Source organism: Meles meles, chromosome 11 (assembly GCF_922984935.1).
Source record: "Meles meles chromosome 11, mMelMel3.1 paternal haplotype, whole genome shotgun sequence".
Taxonomy (NCBI): Eukaryota; Metazoa; Chordata; class Mammalia; order Carnivora; family Mustelidae; genus Meles; species Meles meles.
The window spans coordinates 90,722,080-90,744,357 of NC_060076.1; the positions used below are offsets into that span (position 1 = coordinate 90,722,080).

General features: G+C 43.5%; 1 protein-coding gene across 9 annotated transcripts in view; it reads left to right on the plus strand.

Annotated features, from left to right (window-relative positions):
- The window catches only part of SMARCA2 (SWI/SNF related, matrix associated, actin dependent regulator of chromatin, subfamily a, member 2), a 179,600-nt gene extending 159,865 nt beyond the window's left edge, over window positions 1-19,735 (plus strand). For all 9 annotated transcript variants that reach the window (XM_046023940.1, XM_046023944.1, XM_046023941.1 and 6 more), the window contains 2 exons: window positions 17,546-17,688; window positions 18,746-19,735. In XM_046023940.1, the coding sequence (XP_045879896.1) occupies window positions 17,546-17,688; window positions 18,746-18,781 (179 nt within the window). In that variant the 3' untranslated portion in view covers window positions 18,782-19,735. The remainder of the gene's footprint in view (window positions 1-17,545; window positions 17,689-18,745) is intronic.
- Window positions 19,736-22,278: the final 2,543 nt, after the last annotated feature.

Here is a 22,278-nt window from a genome sequence, read left to right on the forward strand (position 1 = left end):
CTTAACCCACTGAGCCACCCAGGCACCCCGAAAAAGGATTTTTAAAAAGGTATTGATAAGATAGTTTAAAAATGTTAAAATAGGCATGTGAAAAAAGAAAAAGAATAAGAAAAAAATTTTAAAAGTTTAACTTTGAAAGAGTAAAGAATCATGGGAAAAAGCCATGAAATCTGTGTTGCTTTCCCTTAGCTCTGTAGTTCCGCAGTTCTGACTGAGGATGTTCTTGCTGATCTTCTGGGGAGGGGCCTGTTGCAGTGATTCTCAAGTGTCTTTGCAGGAGGAAGAATTGCACTGCTCTTGCCATGGGCTAGGCTAAGTAATCTGCTTGGGTTCGCTCTCGGGAGCTTTTGTTCCCTGAGCGCTTTCCGTAGAGTTCCGGGGGATGGGAATGAAGATGGCGGCCTCCCAGTCTCCACCCAGAGGAGCCTAGAGCTCGGGGCTCCACTCCTCAGTGCGCCATCGGAGAAAAGCACTCAATCCCTTCCATCTCCCTGGTCTCCAGCCGCGCTCTGAGCTCACCCGGCCTGTGACTGAGCATTTCTATCTCTGGCACCCGGCCCCATTTGGAGTCTCCAAACGCAGATTTCTGCAGCGCACTCCTGTGCCATTCCTCCCAGAGGAGGAAAGAAGGAGACTCCCCAGATCTGCCACCTGTGGGGTCCCTGCTTGAAGAGCAGTGGCCCGACTGTGCCATAGATCACAGTTTAAGGTACCCCGAGCTGAGAGCTCACTCCTCCGCTCCGTCTCCACAGCGAGCTACCCTGCTCTGATACCTGGGGGCTCTGCCACACTCAGACACCCCCGATCTTTGAGACCCCGCGGGTGCTGAGACCACACTGTCCCTACGAGGGCTCCATCCCTGCTTAGCCTCTGGAGCAACGTCCCTCAGCGGAGCAGACTTCTAAATGTTCTGGTTTTGTGCTCTGCTGCTCCACAGCTTCCCGGGAGCTGGCCCCTCCCCCCACGGTCTATCTTCCCCTCGTTTGGGATTCGCTTCTCCGCACGTCCTACCTTCCCGAGAGTGGTCGATTTTCTGTTCCTAGAATTGCTGCTCTTCTTCTCTTTGATCTCCTGTTGGGTTTGTAGGTGTCCAGAATGCTTTGATAACTATCTCGCTGAACTCCTGGTACCCGATGATATTTAGGTCTCCTACTCCACCATCTTGCTGACTTATTTCGTGATATTCTAGCCCCATCCATGTTGCTGCAAATGGCAAAATTTCGTTCTTTTTATGGCTGTGTAATATTATATATATTGTGTGTGTGTATGTGTTTGTGTATCACATCTTTATCCATTCAGAAATTTTGCACCCTAGACCTCTTCTGTCTTAGCTTCATTCCAGCTCTGGTTGTTAATTGTATTTATACAAGGTTAAGGCTCCCTTCAAAACTCAAAACTTTCCTACCTAATTACATCCTCACCCCATACCTCCTCTCCAGGTAATTAATCCCAGTAGTTTATGGTCTGCTGTGTGAAACAGTACAGATACACTTCAGATTTTTTTTTTTATTAGGTTTGTTCCTGATTACATATTTAGTACAGACAAGATGGAAAATATTTTTTCTTCAGAAAGGACCATGTGTAATTCTGTTACCAGGTATACATTTAGCATTTTGAGAATGTGTCTTCCAGTTTTTTCTCTACCTATTTTCTTTTAATAGCACAGCACACTGTTTCGTAGCCTAATTTTTCTATTTTATGAACATTTTCCCATAGCAGTGAGTGCCTTCACACAGCAGTATGTGTTACCATTCATTACTGAGTCCAAGAAACCTATCAGTCTTACTCTAAACACTCCCCCTGAAAATGTCTACCCCTGATTCACTGCAGACATTTTTCAAACATCAGACACAGGAGTCCTGCCCCCACCGCCAGGAGTTGTGATCTCTGTCAGCAGTGTGATGAGTGTCTGTGTCCCCACACCCAGTCTCTTCAGTGAGTCTGCCTTTTATTAATTTTACCTCCTCTAACTCCATACGGTTATTCCCCAGTTCTGATAACCCAGCATTTGATGCCTTAGCTCTACCTAAGGGACCTCAATGAGATCCTTCTTTCCTTTACAGCCACGTCTCTAATCCGCTTTCACAGAGCTGCCCTCTGACCCCTCGCGGTTTAGTTTCTCTGAGCTCTCCTGAGACGCGGTGTGTGAGCTTTCTGGGGCCACCATCACAAACCAGCACAAATGCAGTGGATTAAACAACCCAAATTTACTACCTCACAAATCTGTAGGTCCCTGGGCGCTGTGGGTCCGTCTGGAGGCTGAAGGCGAGAACATTGTACTCACGCTGACTCTCTCTGACCCTATTTTCTGCCTCTCCTTCCACTTTTTCTTGTTAAAACTGAGGGTATAAGTGACATGTTAGTTTCAGGTGTGACCTAAAAACATACTGGTCGTTGTTTTGTTGTTGTTGTTGTTTTGGTTTTGTTTTTTTGTTTTTTGGTTTTTTTTTGACAGAGAGAGAGATCATAGGTAAGCAGAGAGAAGAGGAAGCAGGCTCTCTGCTGAGCAGAGAGCCTGATGTGGGGCTCGATCCCAGGACCCCGAGATCATGACCCAAGCCGAAGGCAGAGGCTTAACCCACTGAGCCACCCGGGTGCCCCCGTTGTATTTATTGTAAAATGATCACAGTAAATCTGGTGGATAGACATCACCACAAACAATTACACATGTTTTCTTTTGCCGGGATCCTAGATCTCCTTTCTTAGCAACTATCACATACACAGTATTACTAACTGTAGTTACCACGCACTACTATAACCTACCAGACTTACTGATTTCTACCTAGAAGTACCTTTTGATCCCCTTCACTCACCCTCCAACCTCACCTCTGGCAACCAGCTTCAGGGTTCTGGTTCTTGTTTTTTTTGTTTTGTTTTATTTGTAAGAATTCACATTTAAGTAAGATCATGTGGGTATTTATCTTGCTCATTTCACTTAGTATACTGTCCTCTGGGTCCATCCACATTGCCACAAATGGCAGGATTTCATTATTTTTTGGCTGAATTATATCCCATCACTCACCCAAACACCCCTCCCCCCCCCCCCGCCATTTTCTTTATTCACTCCTCAGTGAGCACTTTATTGTTTTCAAATCCGGACTGTAAGTAATGCTGCAGTGAACATGGGGGTTCACACGTCTTTTTAATTTAGTATTATTTTCTTCATGGAAACACCCACACTTGGAATTGATGGGTAATATCCGTTTTTCAATTTTTGAGGACCTTCTACACTGTTTTCCATGGTGGCTGCACAAATTTACATCCCCATCAGCATTGTTCAAGGGCCCCCTCTTCTCCACATCCTCTCCAGCACTCTTGCTTCTGGTCTTCTTGACTTCAGCCATTTTCACAGGTGCAAGGTGACGCCTCATTGTGGATTTGATCTCCCATTTCCCTGATGATGAGAGATGTTGAGCACCTTTTTCTGTACTTGTTGGCCATCTATATACTTCTTTGGGAAATTGTCTGTCTAAATTCTTGCCCCCCCTTCTTTTTTTTTTTTTTTTTTAAAGATTTTATTTATTCATTTGACAGATCACAAGTAGGCAGAGAGGCAGGCAGAGAGAGAGGAAGGGAAGCAGACTCCCCGCTGAGCAGAGAGCCTGACGTGGGGCTCCATCCCAGGACCCTGAGATCATGACCTGAGCTGAAGGCAGAGGCTTTAACCCACTGAGTAACCTAGGTGCCCCCCTTGGCCCCTTTTTTAAATTGGATTGTTTTGCTGTTTAGTTGTAGGAGACCTTTAAAGATGGTGAGTATTAATTTCTTAACAGAGATGATTTGCAGGTTTTGTTTTCTTCTTTTCCTTCCATTCGGTAGTTGCTTTTTCATTTTGTGGATGGTTTCCATTGTTGTGTAGAAGCTTTTTCATATCATATAGTCACACTTGTTTATTCTTGCTTTTACTAGCAATAATTTTTCAAAGCAGACAGCTAAGTCAAGACCAATGTCAAGGATCTCACTGCCTGTTTTCTTCTAGGATTTTATGGTTTCAGATCGTATGCTCAAGTCTTTAGTCCGTGTTAAAATAATTCTTGTTATGTGTAAGATAGTGGTCCCATTTCATTTTTTTGCATGTGGCTGTCCTGTTTTCCCAGTACCACTTACTGAAGAAACTGTCCCTTCACTGTGGTATGTTCATGGCACTGTTGTAAACTGATCATGTGTGTGCTTTACTTCTAGCTCTCTATTCTGTTTCATTGATCTACGTGTGTATTTTTAATGCCAGTACTGTATGTTTTGATTGCTGTAAGTTTGTAATATAGTTTGAAATCAGTGAATGTGGTACCTCCAGCTTTGTTCTGTCTCAGAATTGCTTTGGCTACTCTGGATCTTTTGTGGTTTCACATGGATTTTAGGGATTGTTTCTTTGATTTCTGTGAAAAATCCCAATGGTATTTTGATAGATTGCATTGAACCTACAGGTTGCTCTGGGTAGTATGGGCATATTAACAATGCTGTTTCTTCCAGCCGATAGCACTATTTTTTCCGTTTCTCTGTGGATGCTTCACTTTGTTTCATTTAATACCTGATAGTTTTTGGTGTACATGTCCTTCACCTGCGTGGTTAAATTTATTCCTAGGTATTTTATTCTTTGGGAAGCAACTGTAAGTGGAATCGTTTTCTTAATTTTTCTTGTAGCTTGTTACTAGCATACAGAAAGATTGTGGTGTACTGATTTTGTATCCTTCCACTGAATTCTTTGATTAGCTCTAACGTATTTTGAAATCATTAAGGTTTTCTATATCTAGTAAGATCTGCAAATAGTGGCAATTTTTCTTCATCCTTTCCAGCATGGGTGCCTTTTCTTTTTCTTGCCTAACTTCTCAGGGTAAGACTTCCAATACTGTGTTGGATGAAAGTGGCAAGAGTGGGCATCCTTGTTTTTGATCCGCATCTTAGAGGAAAGGCTTTCAGATTTTCTCCACCAAATGTAGTATCAGCTGTGGGCTTGTCACATACGGCCTTTAGTATGTTAAGGTAGTGTCCCTCTATATATAAACTTTGTTGAGAGTTTCTATCATAAATGGATGTTGAATTTTGTCAAATGATTTTTCTACATCTATTGAGATGATCATGATTTTTATCCTTTGTTCTGTTAATGTGATGTATCATGTTGGTTGACTTACAGATTTAAACCATCCTTGCATGCCTGGAATAAATCCCTCTCTTTTTCCTTAAGATTTTATTTTTAAGTAAGCTTTATATCCAACACAGGGCTCACACTTACAATCCCGAGATCAAGAGTCATATGCTCTACTGACTGAGCCAGCCAGGCACCCTGGAATGATGACTGATTTGATCTTCTTACACAATAATTGATCTGTTCGTATTTTCTCTCTTTTTATGATTCAGTCTTGTTAGGTTGTATATTCCTAGGAATTTATTATTTCTTCTAAGTTGTCCAATTTGTTGCCATATTAATTGTTCATAGTAGTCTCATAAGCTCCTTTGTGTTTCAGTGGTATCAGTTGTAACTTCTCTTTCATTTCTGATTGTGCAGATTTTTCTTCTTGGTGAGTGTGGCCAAAGGTTTGTCAGTTCTGTCGGTTTTCAAAGAAACAGCTTCTAGTTTCACTGATCTTTGTCTTTTTACACTCTTGTTCATTTACTTCTGCTCTGATCTCTATGATCTTATTCTTTTTACTAACTTTGGAACTTGGTTGTCCTTCTAGTCCCTTGAGGTGTAAGAATAGGTTGTTTGAGATTTTTCTTCTTTCTCAGTGTAGCCTCTTAGAAGCGCTTTTGCAGTCTAAGTTTTGGTATGTTGTGTTTTCATTTTCATTTCATCAGTGTATTTTTTTTATATTTCTCCTTTAATTTTTTTTTCTTGTTGACCCATAGGTTGTTCAGTAACATTGTTTAATCTCCACATTTTAATGTGTCAGTTTTCTTCTTAAAATTAGTGTCTATTTTCATACCATTGTGTTCAGAAAAGACGCTTTCTATTTCAGTCTTCTTAAGTTTATTCAGATTAGCTTTATGGCCTCATGTATGACTGAGGCACTTAAGAAAAATGTGTATTCTGTTGCTTTTGGATGAAATGGTCTGTATGTATCTGTTAAGGCCCTCTTATCCAACATGTCACTTAAGACCTATGTTTCCATATTGCTTTTCTGTCTGGTTGATCTCTCCATTGATGTCATTGGATGTAGTAAAGGCATGTGCTTTAAAATTGCTGTTTCTTTCTTTAGGTCCATTAATATTTGCTTGATGTATGTAGGTGTGCCTATGATGGGTTCAGTAATATTCACAATGTTATATCCTCTTGGTGGATGGACTCCTGCATCATTATGTAATGGTCCTGTTCTTGTTCCAATCTTCCTTAAAAGTTTATTTTCCCTGATAGAACTATAGCTACCCCAGCTTTGTTTGGGCTTCGATTTGTTTGGACTGTCTTGCTCCATCCTGTCACTCTTAGTCTGTGTTTCTTTAGATCTGAATTCTTTTGTAGGGAGCATATAGATGGATCTTTTTATTGAAGTATCACTGACATACTATGTTCTCTTAGTTTCAGGTGTACATCATAGTGATTTGATATTTTCAAGTATTACAAACTGGTCTAGTTACTATCTGAATCTATAAAACTTATTACAGTATTATTGGCTGTATTCCCTAAGCTGTCCATTATATGTCCAAGACTTTATCTTGTAAGTCAAGGTTTGTGAAGTCCCATTCAAAACACCTCCACTCTCTGGTAATCAATCATTTGTCTCCTGTATCTATCGTCTATTTTGTGCATTTATTTGTATTTTCTAGATTTCATACTTAAGTGAAATTACATGGTATTTGCCTTCCTCTGCCTGAGTTTTTTTACTTAGCGTAATATCCTCTCGATCTATCCATGTGGTAGCAAATGGCAAGATTTCGTTCTTTTTTTTTTTTGTGGCTGAGTACTATTTCATTGCGTATATAGATCACATCTTTATCCATTCATCTATAGGTAGATCTTGGGTCACTTCCATATCTTGGCTGTTGTAAAAAATGCAGAAATAAACAGAAGGGTACATTGATCTCTTTGAATTCATGTTTTCCTTTTTCAGATAAATACCCAGAAGTGGCACTGCTGAATCATGTGGTAGTACTATTTTTAATTTTTTCAAGAATCTCCATTCTGTTTTTGCTAGTGTCTGCACAAATTTACATACCCACCAACAGGGCATGAGTGTTCCTTTTTCTTTCACATCCTCACCAATAGATACTTCTTTTTTTAATCACCAGTCTGACAGGTGTGAGGTGCTTTCTCATTGTGGTTTTGGTTTATATGTCCCTCTTGGTGAGTGATGTTGAGTCTCTTTTCATGTTGCTGTTGGCTGGCATCTTTGGGAAATGTCTATTCAACTCCTCTCCCACTTTTTCATTTTTTTTTTGTTTTGTTTTTTTAAGCTTTTTATTTATTTATTTATTTGACAGAGGGAGAGAGATAGATCACAAGTAGGCAGTGCAGCAGGCACAGAGAGAGGGGGGAGCAGGCTCCCTGCTGAGCAGAGAGCCTGATGGGGGGCTCGATCCCAGGACCCTGAGATCATGACCTGAGCTGAAGGCAGAGGCCCTAACCCACCGAGCCACCCAGGTGCCCCATCCTCTCCCAATATCTCCTGATATTAAATTTTGTGAGTTCTTTACATATTTTGGATATTAACCCTCACTGGATGTATAATTCGCAAATATCATTAACATTCAGTAGGTTCTAGGGGCACCTGGGTGGCTCAGTGGGTTAAAGCCTCTGCCTTCAGCTCAGGTCATGATCTCAGGGTCCTGAGATCGAGCCCCGCATTGGGCTCTCTATTTTCAGGGAGCCTGCTTCCCCCGCCCTCTCTCTGCTTGCCTGTCTGTCTACTTGTGATCTCTGCCTGTCAAATAAACAAATAAAATCTTTAAAGAAACATTCAGTAGGTTCTTTTCATTTTGTTGATGGTTGCAGTGTACAAAAGTTTTTTAGTTTGATCTAGTCTCTTTAGTTTAGCTTTTGTTGCCCTTGCCTGAAGAAACCGGTACAAAAAAATACTGAAACTGACATCAACGAGCTTACTGTGTGTTTTCTTAGAGGACTTTTATGGTTTCAGGTCTCACATTTAACCTTTTTATTGTTTTTGAATTTATTCTGTATTTGGTATAAGACAGTGGTCCAGTTTCACTTTTTTGCATGTGGCTGTCCAGTCTACCCAGCACCATTTATTGAAGAGACTGTCTTTTCCCCATTATATAGTCTTGCTTCTTTTGACCATATAAGCATAGTTTTATTTCTAAGTTCTCATCCTGTTCCATTGATCAATGTGTCTGTTTTTGTGCCAGTACCATACTGTTTTCATTACTGTAGACTTGTAGTGTAGTTTGAAATCAGGGAGCTTGCTACCTCTGACTTTGTTCTTTCTCAAGATTGCTTTGGCTATTTTATGTCCTTTGAGGTCCATACAAATTTTAGGACTTTTTTGTTCCAGTTTTCTGGAAAAATGCCTTTCATGTTCTTTTGGGGATGGTATGGAATCTTTAGATTGTTGTGGACAATATGGACATTTTAATAATACTAAGCTTTCTAATCCATGAGCATGGTATATCTTTCCATTATTTGTGTCATCTTCAATTTCTCTCATCAATGTCTTAGTGTTTTCAGACTACAGGTCTTTCATCTCTGGTTAAATTCATCCCTAGGTGTTCTTATATCTTTGGTGCAATTGAAAGTAGGACTGTTTTCTAGATCTCTCTGATAGCTCATTAGTCCTATATGGAAACAAAAGAGTTCTGTCTTAATTTTGTAACGTACTACTTTGCCAGATTCATTTATTCATTCTAATAGTGTTTCGATGGAGTGTTTACGTTTTGCTATATATAGCATCATGTTCTCTATCAGTAGTGACAGTTTTATTTATTATTCTTCAATAACTGCTCTGGTTAGGACTATGTTGAATAAAAGTGGCAAAAGTAGGCAACCTTGGCTTGTTGCTGATCTCAGGGGAAGAGCTCTCAGTTTTTCAATATTTGAATATGTTGTTACCTGTGGGTTTTTTGTATATGGTCTTCATTATGTTGAGGTATGTCTTCTCTATACCTGCTTTAAGAATCTTTATCATAAATGGCTGTTGAATTTTATCAGATATGTTTTCGGCATCTACTGAGATACATTCATCCTTCATTATGTTAATGTGGTATAGCACATTGTTTTGTGGATTTGAACCATCCTGCCTCCCTGAAATAAATCCCACTTGACTGTGGCATGTGACCTTTTCATGCACTGTTGAATTCAGTTTGCTAACATTTTCTTCAGAACTTTTTCATCTGTGTCTTTCACATATATTGGCCTGTATTTTCTTTTCTTGTGCTGTGTCTGTGTGGTATCAAGGTACTGCTGCCCTCGTTAAATGAATTTGAAAACATTCCTTCTTTAATTTTTAGAATAAATTGAGAAGGATGGGTTATAACTGTTTTTTAAGTGGTTGGTAGAATTCACCTGTGGAACTTTCTGGTCCTGGACTTTGTGGGGTTTTTATTTACTGATTCAATTCTATTACTTGGATTTTCTCTCTTCAGATTTTCTACTTCTTCATAATGAAGGCTTGGAAGATAGTTCCTAGGAATTGATCCATTTTTTTCTGTTTTCCAGTTTGTGGGCATGTAGTTGTTTACAGTAGTTGCTTATGCTTCTTTGCATTTCTGATTTTATTTATGCCCTCTTTTGATGAGTCTGGCCAGAGGTTTATCAGTTTTGTTTATCATTTCAAAAACGGAACTTTTAGTTACATTGATGCACTCTATTTTTTTTTTTAAGCCACAACTTCACTAATTTCCCAACTTCTTTCCTTTCTTCCACCAACCTTGGGCTATATTTTTCTAGTTGCTTGTTTACTTGGGATACTTCTTGTTTCTTAGGGAAGGCTGGTGTTGCTATGAAATTCCATCTTAGAACTGCTTATGTTGCATACACAGATTTTGAAACCTTACATTTCTGATTTTCATTTGTGCAAGAGATTTTATTTCCTTTTTGATTTCTTTGTTGACTCACAGGTTGCTCAGAATGTTTAGAATCCACATCTTTGTGTTTTTTTCCCATTTCCTTCTTGTGATTTCTAGTTTCATACTTTTGTAGTTAAAAATAAAAGGTGCTTTCCATGATTCCATTCTTCTTAGATGTTTCGAGAAATGTTCTGTGGCCCGACATGTTATGTTGCTTGTGTCCTTGAGAAGAATGTACCTTCTCCCATTTTTGGATGAAATGTTCTCTAAACATGTGTTAACTTTGTGATCTCATGTGTCATGTAAGGCCATTAACTGATGTAAATGAGATAATGAGGTCCCCTACTTTTCTTGTGGTACTGTCCTTTTCTTCCTTTATATCCTTTAATATTTGCTTCATGTATTTAGGTGTTCCTATATTGGGTGCATAAATATTTAGGAGTGTTCTATCTCCTGGACTGACCTTTTTATCGTCATGTAGTGCCTTTCTTTTCCCCCTTAGCATAGTCTTCGTTTAAGTCTGTTTGGTCTGATCTAACTGTTGCTGCTTACAATTTTGATTTGCTTGGAGTATTTTGTTTTCCATCCCTTCCCTCTCGGTCTGTGTGGCTGTAGATCTGGAGAAAGTCTCTGGTAGGCAGCGGAGAGTTGACTCTTGTTTCTGTTGATCCAGTCTCAACTCATCTTTTGATTGCCCCCTTTAGCCCATTTATGTTTAAATTAACTTTTTTTAAATTAATTTTTTTATTAACGTATAATTTGTTTCAGGGATATAGGTCTGTGACTCATCAGTCTTACACAATTCATGGCACTTACCATAGCACATGCCCTCCCCAGTGTCCATCACCCAGCCACCCCAGCCCTCCCATCCCCCTCCACTCTAGCAACCCTGTTTGTTTCCTGAGATTAAGAGTCTCTTAAGGTTTTTCTCCCTCCCTGCCCATCTTGTTTCATTTTTCCCTCCCTTACCCCTATGAACCCCTGCCTTGCCTCTCAAATTCCTCATATCAGGGAGATCATATGATAATTGTCTTTCTCTGATTAACTTACTTCACTTTGCATACTACCCTCTAGTTCCATCCATGTCATTGCAAATGGTAAGATTTCATTTCTTTTGATGGCTGCATAGTATTCCATTTATACATATACCCCATCTTCTTTATCCATTCGTCTATTGATGGACATCTAGGTTCTTTCCATAGTTTGGCTATTGTGGACATTGCTACTATAAACATTTGGTGCACGTGCCCCTTGGGATCACTACATTCATATCTGAAGGGTAAATACTCAGTAGTGAAATTGCTGGGTCATAGGGTAGCTCTATTTTCAACTTTTTGAGGAACCTCCATGCTGTTTTCCAGAGTGGCTGCATGAGCTTGCATTCCCACCAACAGTGTAGGAGGGTTCCCCTTTCTCTATATCCTCACCAACATCTGTCGTTTCCTGACTTGTTCATTTTAGCCACTCTGACTGGTGTGAGGTGGTATCTCACTGTGGCTTTGATTTGTATTACCCAAATCCAAATGATGTTGAGTACTTTTTCATGTGTCTGTTGGCCATCTGGATGTCTTCTTTGCAGAAATGTCTGTTCATGTCTTCTGCCCATTTCTTGATTGGATTCTTTGTTCTTTGGGTGTTGAGTTTGATAAGTTCTTTCTAGATTTTGGATACTAGACCTTTACCTGATATGTCATTTGCAAATATCTTCTCCCATTCTGTCAGTTGTCTTTCGGTTTTATTGACTGTTTCCTTTGCTGTGCAAAAGCTTTTTTTCCCCTTGCTTCCCTTGCCTTTGGTGATGTTTCTAAGAAGTTGCTGTGGCTGAGGGCAAAGAGGTTGCTGCCTGTGTTCTCCTCAGGGATTTTGTTGGATTCCTTTCTCACATTGAGGTCTTTCATCCGTTTTGAGTCTGTTTTGTGTGTGGTGTAAAGAAATGGTCGTTTCATTCTTCTGCATGTAGCTGTCCAATTTTCCCAATACCATTTGTTGAAGAGGCTGTCTTTTTTCCACTGGACATCCTTTCCTGCTTTGTCCAAGATTAGTTGACCTTAGAGTTGAGGATCCATTTCTGGGCTCTCTATTGTGTTCCATTGACCAATGTGTCTGTTTTTGTGCCAGTACCATACTGTCTTGATGACAGCTTTGTAATGAGCCTGAAGTCTGGAATTTGGAGTACAGAAAGGAAGCAGCAGAGGTCCTGGTTCAACTTTGGTTTTTTCAACTTTGTTCTGGCTATTCGGGGTCTTTTCTGGTTCCATATAAATTTTAGGATTATGTCTTCCATTTCTTTGAAAAAAGTTGGTGGTATTTTTGCATTAAATGTGTAGACTGCTTTAGGTAGCATAGACATTTTCACAATAGTTGTTCTTCCAATCCATGAGCATGGAACGTTTTTCCATTTCTTTGTGTCTTCCTCATTTCTTCCATGAGTACTTTATAGTTTTCTGAGTACAGATTCTTTGCCTCGTTGGTTAGATTTATTCCTAGGTGTCTTATGGTTTTGAGTGCAATTGTGAATGGGATTGAGTCCTTAATTTCTCTTTCTTCTGTCTTGTTGTTGAAGTATAGAATGCAACTGATTTCTGTGCATTGTTATATCCTGAACACTCTACTGCATTCCTGTACAAGTTCTAGCAGATTTGGAGTGGACTCTTTTGGGTTTTCCACATGAAGTACCATATCATCTACAAAGAGTGAGTTTGGCTGTTCCTTTGCTAATTCGGATGCTTTTTATTACTTTTTGTTGTCTGATTGCCGAGGTTAGGACTTCTAGTACTATGTTGAATAGCAGTGGTGATTACGGACATCCCTGCCGTATTCCTGACCTTAGTGGAAAAGCTCTGTTTTTCTCCATTAAGAATGATATTCACTGTGGGTTTTTCATAGACGGCTTTGATAATATTGAGGTATATGCCCTCTATCCCTACACTGTGAAGAGTTTTGATCAAGAAAGGATGCTGTACCTCATCAGATGCTTTTTCAGCATCTATTGAGAGTATCATATGGGTCTTGTTCTTTCTTTTATCAATGTATTGTATCCCACTGATTGATTTGCAGATGCTGAACCAACCTGCAGCCTAGAAACTCTTGATAGCTCTGTGCTGATTGCCATTTTGTTAATTGCTTTCTGGAGTTTTTGTGGTTCCTCTCTGCACCTTTCTTCTCTTACATCTCTTCATCTGTGGTTTCTTGACTCCGTTTGGTGGTCTCCGTAGTTCTCTGGATCTTCCGTGTATTGACTGTAGGCTTTCTGTGTCCAGGAGACTTTTATAACACAGTCTACTTTAAGTTTATAATAGCTTAAGTTTTAACATATTCTGAAGTTCTACATTTTTAATCTCCCCTCTGCACCATTTAGGATTTTTTTTAAAGGTTTTATTTATTTGAGAGACAGAGCAAGAACACAAGCAGGGAGAGGGGAAGAGGGAGAAGCAGACTCCCTGCTGAGCAGAGCACCTGACGTGGGACTCATCCCAGGACTCTGGGATCGTGACCTGAGTCAGAGGCAGATGCTTAACTGAGCCACCCAGGCACCTCTCCATGTTTTATGTTTTCAGTGTCACATTTAAATCCCTTTATCTTGTGTATATACTTGTGTATCTCAACTAATTACTGTAGTTACTATTATTTGTATCATTTTTATCTTTTAACCTTCATACTAACTTTACTTACAAGTGATCAGTTTACTACAATTACTATATACTTACCAGTGAGATTTATTATTTGCCCCTTCTGCTTTTAGCCAAAAAAGTCCCTGTAACACTTCTTAAGAAGGCCTGTTTGATGTCAATGAGCTTTACTTGGTGCTTGTCTGGAAAATATTTTTCTCTCTCCAGTTCTGAATAATCAACTCTCCAGGCTCAGTGTTCCTGGTTGGCCCAATTTTTTTCCCCCTTTGAGCCCTTTGCAGGTATCTGCCACTCCCTTCTGCGGTAGAAAGTCTGCTGAAAACTTTGCTGCTACTCTGAGGGGGTTTCCATTGTATTTCTCATGCCCCCGGTTGGGTTTCGGTCTGTCTTCTGTGGCACTCCCCTCATGGAGCTTCCACTTTCGGCACTGCAGGCTGGAGCTCCGTCTGTGACCTTTATTGGCCGCTGGCGGGAATTCTCCACCTCTTTGTGGAAGTTCTCATCGTGTTCATCCATCCTCCTACCCGTTCAGTGAGCACTTTTATGGCCATTATTTATTTTCAATTCCTCCTCTGACAAAGCCCTCAAGAACATGGCAGTAAAGGGTATCCTGAACTGAGGTTTCACCTTCCTCTTTCACTTGGAATACAGTCCTGATTCTGTTTTCCTTGACTCGGCATTGGTTTTGATGTATTACATCATCACTTCTCTGACTGTTGATGGAGTATCCTCTCCGTGGAGATGAAACTTCTTCCCCCCAGCCTCCTGGCTGGCTCTCTCACCTTCGTGATGGTCCAGGCAGCCCGTTTTTAGGGGTTCCCTGTAGTTAAGATTGTGCCAAGGACCAGTCATCATCTCAAAGGGGAGGATCTCTGTGAGCATCATGGTTGAGGCGCTTAAATGCCAGACCCTCAGGCAGCAACCTGTCAGCTAACCCTACAGCGTGCCGCTGGGTCACAAGCCGAAGCCTGCTGGCCCCCAGAGCCAGGCGACCTCGAGACGGCCTCTGGTTGGCAGTCATGGAAACCCAGGGTGCTAGAACAGTCTGAAAACTGCCCTTTGGGAGACAGTTTCTCATATGTGGCAGATTAAGAACTCAAAGTAACACTCCCCACAAGGTCACAGGAAAGGGTTACTGTCTGTCCTTAGACGGATGCGTGTGTTCATTAGAAGCTTGTCCCTCAGACCGTCCCTGTGAAGGTAAGTTGAGAGGTCTCTGTCACCGAAAGACCGGCCTTCTTGGACTCCTGGCTTTTGTTGTGCCCCAAGGAGGTGGTAGCTGCTAAAATTGGGGTACCAGAAGAGCGTACGAGCTCCTTGCCAGGAGGTAAACGGGTATGAGGTAAACTGGTGTGAGGTAGGGGGAAAGTGCACAGATCCCTCCATCCCTAGAGAGCACCCCAGCGGGCCTTGAAATGTGGGTCCACCTTCGGGGTGATGCTTAACAAAGAAGCCTTTTTTGCTGGAAGTCTAGGTGCTGCTCGGTCATTGCCTCTGTCCTGAGTCCTGGGGCGAGATACCCATTTCTCAGCTCCCTGAAGCCCTGTGGGGTTCTTACACATGAAACCGATGGGTGGTCAAAGCTAGATGTTCCAGAGACTCCTTTCTCAGGTACCAGTCTTAAAAGTTGGGGTGCACAGTGTGGGGGTCACCTTTCACTCCTTGGGGAGAGGCTCCAGGTTTTGAGTTCCCTCCTGGTCTTGGGGTGGGGTTTACAGTCAGTGTCTCAGCCTCTCCTACCGGTTGGATGGCTTCTCCTTACTTACCTGCCAGATGGCAGTCACTCAGGTCATGTCTGGGTTTTTTTCTCGTGAGGAAATTGTTCTACATGTAGCTGGAGATTGGTCGTGTCCTTGGGAGGGGAGTTCAGAATGTTCCTTTGTTCCCAGCTTGAAGCAGGACCGCTGCTGCTTCCTTCCTAACAACTCGGGGCTCACGTGGTCTGTCTGGGATTAACTCCCCTTCCCAAAGTCAGCTGATCTGCAGCCTTCATCCCTTTGGCCGTGTCATGTCACATTTGGGGGACGAAGACAGGGACATCTCCAAAGGGCCGTTTTTCTGCCTGCCAGCCTTGGTAATTAGCCCTTTTCACGGGTCTGTCAGGGTGGGATCATAAAGCCTTGGGACGCTGTGTACAGTGTCCCTCTGCTGGTCCAGTGTCTCACCTGCATGAGCCTGGCAGTCTGGCGGGTGGGTTTTTTGGAAGTCCGTGACCGCGGACTCAGCCTGGTGGTTTAACAGCATCCCACACGCCCAGGTGGAATTAAATGACTACGTGGAGAGACATTTTCTTACCTTTTCTTGCCTTTTCCACCTTGCATGAATTTTTCTCTTCTCCAAATGGCAGGAAGTGCTGCTCCTAGAGGTAGATACTGCATTTTTTTCTATTCATCAATTTTTTTTAAGAGGCCTCTACAGCTTTATGCATTTCTAGGAATAGGTCGACCTTCTCATGCCCCGTCTTTTCTTCTTTTTCCCCCATTACTCCACCCAAACAGCAGGCCCCCGTCTTGTAAGTCCACTCTGCAGCAGCCATCTGGGGACGAGAAGGACTGCTTTGCGTACTCGGATTTGACGGCCTCTGCTGCGTTTGGCGGGGACAGAGGGCATAGGCTAGCACTACGGTTCAGAGCAGCTCTGACCTCAACTGTGTGGTCAGCCTCAGAGCCACAGAAAATGTCACTTTGGTAAACACTGTGGTGGGTTCCCCCACTTCACAAAAGTCCGAGAACCTCTCCTAAGCTTCCTTCTGGAGCTATGACTCCCTCCAGGGCAAGGTCGATTTCTAGGCGCCTTGAGACCCAACAAACATGACATTCCAGTAGGACTGGTGGGAAAGAGAGCCCCACATGCTCCGTGACTTCCTCATCAAGTCCTCAAGATGGCATGCGGTGGTCACCGGTTCCAGAACGATGCGGCGGAACAGATTTTCCTGGTACCTGGGCTTCCACGCCTACCTCCGTGGCCTTGCACGATGAGCTCTCCCCCGTGTTTGTGTTCCTCAGAATAGCCCTGTGAAGGGGGACAGGGGTGCTGTCTTGCTGAAGGCTGGTGGAACAGAACGCTTAGAAGTTGACCAGATGGCTCGACTCACCATAGCTCCCCCCATTCTGCCGGATCTGTCAACACAGAGCTTTACAGCAGGCTCTGCTCGTTACACTGGGAACTTGAGCGGCCGTCCCTAGAGGACAGGTTAAGTCATTCATAGTGGACCCTTGAGGTAGACTATTTCCAAGCCTCAGAAAGAATTGGGGCAAATACATACTAACGGACAGAAGTGCCCCCCCCCCAACAAGGGAGTATAAAGGTAAACGGGTACTTGGGGTGTGCATCAGGCAAGTGAGTGACTGTGTGCTGCCCTCGAATTCCTTATGTTCCCTGATTATGTCATTATAAACCGTGAATTGTTTGTTTCTCGAAATCATCCCCAGGAAGAGCCATCAGGAGGTACGAGAGGTGGGGAAAGTGTTCACAGTCATTTAACTTGCCACTTTGTACCGTTCTGTGCCGTTAATATTATTCAGCGCTGAGTTCTCAAGTCAGCCGGAGTTATCCGCACAGTAACATTGGCCTTTAAAGAAAGAGAAGGCTTTATACTTACGTGTACTTTGTCCTCACGAAGGTCTACTGAATAAACACCCCAACCTTCCACCAGCAAGAACGGCAGCTCTGCTTCCCCTGCCTAGGAAGCCCCTGTCCAACCCTTAAGCGACCGCAAAAAGGACCCCATGCCGCTGCCTTCGCTCCTCGAGCCTGTTCTGGCGAACAGTGCGCTGTGTCCTCCTGGCCAAGCTGTGTGTGTGAGCAGAGCGGGTGCAAGCAGGGTGACGGCGAACAGGCATGAGTCGAGTGTTCCAGGCACTCTGGGGACCTTCGCTTCACGCTCTGCAGCCTGACGGTCTTTTCACTCCCTGCGGAAGGACTTGCCTGCGATTCCTCACCGCTTTTTCCTTTTTTTGTCGTAGCCAAATCTGTTAAGGTGAAAATCAAGCTCAATAAGAAAGACGAGAAAGCCCGGGACAAAGGCAAAGGCAAGAAGAGGCCGAATCGGGGAAAAGCCAAGCCTGTCGTGAGCGATTTCGACAGCGACGAGGAGCAGGACGAAAATGTAAGTGCAGCGGGCTGTGGCTGAAGCTCAGAAGCCCTCTCCCTCCGTCCCTCCCGTCTAACCGCTCTTTTATCCAGAAAGGGAAAGGTAGAGACTCGGGCGAGATTTCATTCCTGAGGGCTGGGAGCTCAGCGGCCTGATCTAGGACAAAGAATTTCAAGCTTTTGGTTAGTGCCTTTTTAACTGTCTCCAAAAATGAAAAACTACTCAGTCAAGTTTCCTCTTCTCCTTTCTTACGTTTTCACTGCTTACAAATACAGTTTTCTCGATGGCTGCCTAATTTTAATCTCAGAAAAATCCAGGAGCAGGGATGGAACCAGGCCCTGAAACACTTGCCTTCCCTTGTGATGTCATCTTTAACACTCGTGGGGGCCCCCAAGGACCGCTGTTACTTGCAACGTGTCACAGAAGTCCGGGCCCCGGTTAGGCGTGTTTGGCTCTCTGCGAACAGCAGAGGTTGGATTCAGACCCAAACAGTGTGACCGGCAGGTCAGGGGCACCGTCCCGGATGTGGGTGACACGTGCCAGCGGTCTCCATTGTATTCCCTTTCCAGGAGACCTCAGGTTCCTCATCACACACACACCCCTTCAGCGCGCTGCCATTTGGGTCTGATGAAAAACATTTGCGAACCCTTCATGCCATCCCACCCGGCCTTCACCCTGGGCCCAGACTTTTTCAAATGCATTTAAAATGCTGTGTTTTCTTTCAAAGACTTCCCTGTGAGTTGACATCAAATGCATGGTCCTTTTGACCTCTGGTGAATTTTCTAAACCCAACGCACTAAAAAGAGCAGTTAATAGCCTTGACCTTTCTCATGCCAAGGCAGGAGAAAACGAAACAGCGGTGCAGATGGGGGTTAGTGCTTTGGGATTCCAGCAGACGCTCCCCTTTGCACCTTGATTTCTCTCAGGTGTCCTGCCACCTTGCCCCAGAATGTAGAGATACGGATTAACCCTTTCCAAAATGCCATTTCCGTTCTACTTTGCGTCTGGAGGGTCTATTACACCTTTTTCTTACGTGTGATTTCATGCATTTTTATCATATTTCAATTTTTAGGAACAGTCAGAAGCAAGCGGGACTGATGATGAGTGATCAGTGTGGACCTTCCCCCACCCCCCCCACCTCGGTAGAACTGACCTCCTTCCTCCCCTCTCTCATTTCTACCCAGTGAGTGCATTTGTCCTACGGGCACTGGGTTGTTTCTGTATCATCCTCATCTATCAACTAGCTTTAGGATAGTGCCCGACAAACATATGATATCATGGTGTAAAAACAACATGCACAGACACACACACAAATCTTTGTAACATATTGTGACCAAATGGGCCTCAAAGATTCAAAGATTAAAACAGACAAAGCTTTTGATGGAAAATATGTGGGTGGATAGTATATTTCTATGGGTGGGTCTAATTTGGTAACGGTTTGACTGTGCCTGGTTTTACCACCTGTTCAGATGAAAAGGTTTTTTTTTTTTTTTTTTTAATTTTTGGGGTTTTTTTTTTTGTTTTTGTTGTTATTTTGTAGAACTGATGACCAGGAGAAGCCATTAAAAGCCACTGGTTATTTTATTTTTCATCAGGCAATTTTCAAGGTTTTAATTTGTTCAGTATTTTTTTTTTTACACTGTGGTACATATAAGCAACTTTACTAGGTGATAAATGTACAGTAGTTAGACTTCACCTGCATAGACATTTTTTCCATTTTATGCTCTATGATCTGAAAAAATGCTTTTTGAACTGTATAAGATTTATGTCCACTGTAAACATTGCTTAATTTTTTCTTTGCTCTTGATTAAAAAAAAAAAGTTTTGTTGAAAACGCTATTGAATATTGCAATCTCTCTAGTGTATTGGATGGCTTCTTTCGTCCACCTGATCTCCTGCGTTACCGATGTGTATCGTCTCCTTCTCCCTAAAGTGTACTTAATCTTTGCTTTCTTTGCACAATGTCTTTGGTTGCAAGTCATAAGCCTGAGGCAAATAAAATTCCAGTAATTTCCAAGAATGTGGTGTTGGTGCTTTCCTAATAAAGAATTTAGCTCAACAAACACCGCCTCCTGTTTTTTGAGTTCTAGGGGGTTGAAACCCTTGCCTGAGTGAAGGTCTCCTGCGGAGGGCTGGGTAGGCTCTGGCCATGGAGTGCTTGGTCAGGGGCGGGAAGAAAACAAAAAGGAGGAGAGAGCCGCTCTCCTGGAATGAACCAGGCTTGTTGTAAAGGAGAAGAGTCCTTCATCTCCACCACTAGGAGACATGTGGCCAGGGACCAAGCCACGCTAAGCCTAGCTCAACTGTAATTAGGGCTTTAAAATCTGTTTCAACCAGCCCATCTGTATGGGAATACAAATTTATCCTGTTCTATAATATGGCATGGAACACAGCTGTAGTAATAGCTTTTGATTTTGAAAGATTTCACAAGAGCTCAAGGGAAAGACGGTTGCATGCACGCCTATGCTCTCCCACCAGGACATAACTATGCTTACTACTTTGTCCTCCTCCCCTTTTCATTAAACCATTTTGAAATTAAGTCCCAGGCATCATAACACTTCACCCCTCAATACTTCAGCATGAACCTCCGTACAATTCAATCCATCCCTCTGGTTTCCACAATCCTACTTTCATACCAGAGGGAATTAACAGGATACCTGGAGTAGCTGAGTTGGCTAAGCGGCTGCCTTCAGCTCGGGTCGTGATCTCAGGATCCTGGGATCGAGTCCCGTGTTGGGCTCTCTGCTCAGCAGGGAGCCTGCTTCCCCCTGCCGCTCTGCCTGCTTGTGTGTGTGCTCGCTCGCTCTCTCTAAAAAAAGAGGGAAAGGGGGGGGGGGGATGAACAACAGTTTTCCTAATATCTCCCATGTTATCATAGTCATGTTTTCCCGATTGTCACAAAACTGTCTTGCATTTATTTGTTTTGAAAAGTTTTCAAAGAAGGTTAACGCCTTCTTCCTTATGGAACTCATGACTCCAGGGACCAAAATGGAAAAGTTTTCTCTCTTCTCTAATCGAGTGATAAAAACCTTTCCTAGAATCGCCCAGGGAGAATGCCACAATTCTGGCTTTTCTTATGCCAAGTATCACCAAGTCATCCTCCTTTGAATCCTGCAGGAAATCAGACCCACACGACGCGCATCCTCCGGAGACACTCTCTGGTCCCTCTAAGTGTGCGCTCTCCTGTCTGCATTTCCAGTTAGTCTGAGCATCACAGACTGGGCTGAGTTTCCTCCTACCCTTTGTAGAGTTTACCAACCAACCACATGGGCTTGGCGCTTGCCCTGTAAAAGGGCACTGAGTTAGAGTCTGTTATTGATGGATTTGGTTTCAGTTCCAAGAGAAGAGCCCTATCTCACCGCAAGCCTCCGTTTCCTCTACTTTGTGTACAAATCCGACTCTTCGCAGCCTGGGAGGCTCTGGGGCTCTAAAGCTATCCAAGCCGCTGCCTTCGTGGTTCAGGATTGTGCCTGTGGAAGACTGTTCTCTGACTCAGTTTCCCCGGCTCCCACGGCGGGGGGGGGCGGCGGCGCAAGGAGAGGGAGCACATGAGCCGGAGGCCGGCCATCCTGCCTGCACTGGGGCACTGCCTGTTTGCATCCTCCTTGGAAAAGCCGTTTTGTTCAGCCAGAGCCGGCAAGCCCGCCAGGTGGCCTAGTTCTTTCCAAGAACTGTCCTCAGATAAGAGTATAGGCCAATCCACTGGATCCCTTAATGGGTTATTTAATGACAGGATCACTGTAAAGAAGGCACAGTTCTTGTTTCCTTTTTTGCAAGTAGGGATCATGCAAACAAGAGACTCCAGAGCTGTGGCCAGTGCTCCAGAGCAGAATCTGGAAGTGAGGCTCTCGCCTCCTGGGCCCACGAGCCATGCCTCCGGGGAGGTGCGGCTCCCACCTCATTGATAAACCCTCGGCAGCATCTGCCCTCCCCTTGCTGACGCCACTACGCTGACAAATCAGTCCCGGCTCAGGACTGTACTCCCACACCCAAGCCAAGTTCAAGTTCCAAGCCAGGCTCCTCAGCTACCCTGGCTCTTCCTGCTCAGTGACAAGCCACTTCCAAGGACCAGAACCTTGTCCCCTAGACCCCAGCTGCAGCGGGAGACCCAGCCGGTGTGGACAGCGCAAGTGCGCTCCGGGTGACTCTGATGCGTGCTCCAGCTGGAAAAGCACCACGGGCTCTGCCATATTGTTCATCTCTGCTACATCACCCCTGGGGAGCTATAAGAGGCCACATGGAACGTGGTCTTGATTTCTGTCACTGGTACAGGTGGACACATCCATCCCGCAACTGTCACTGTGGTCGAATCGACCCCAATGGGGATAAGTGAAAAGAACAAATGTCCCCCGCCCCCGTGGCCCACCCCGGGACAGAGCTTTCTCGTCATCAGCGTTCCCAGGAAGCAGCCTTCATTTGTGCTTGCCTTGAACCTCATTCAGACTGAAAAGGTGTAATACGAGCCGAAAATTTTTCGTTCTGCTTCGCCAAAGGACAGAGACATAGTCTCCACTTATGAATAAAGGCGGTCCCCATGAGATTTCTTTTTTTAAGAATTTATTTATTTATTTGACAGAGAGAGAGATCACAAGTAGGCAGAGAGGCA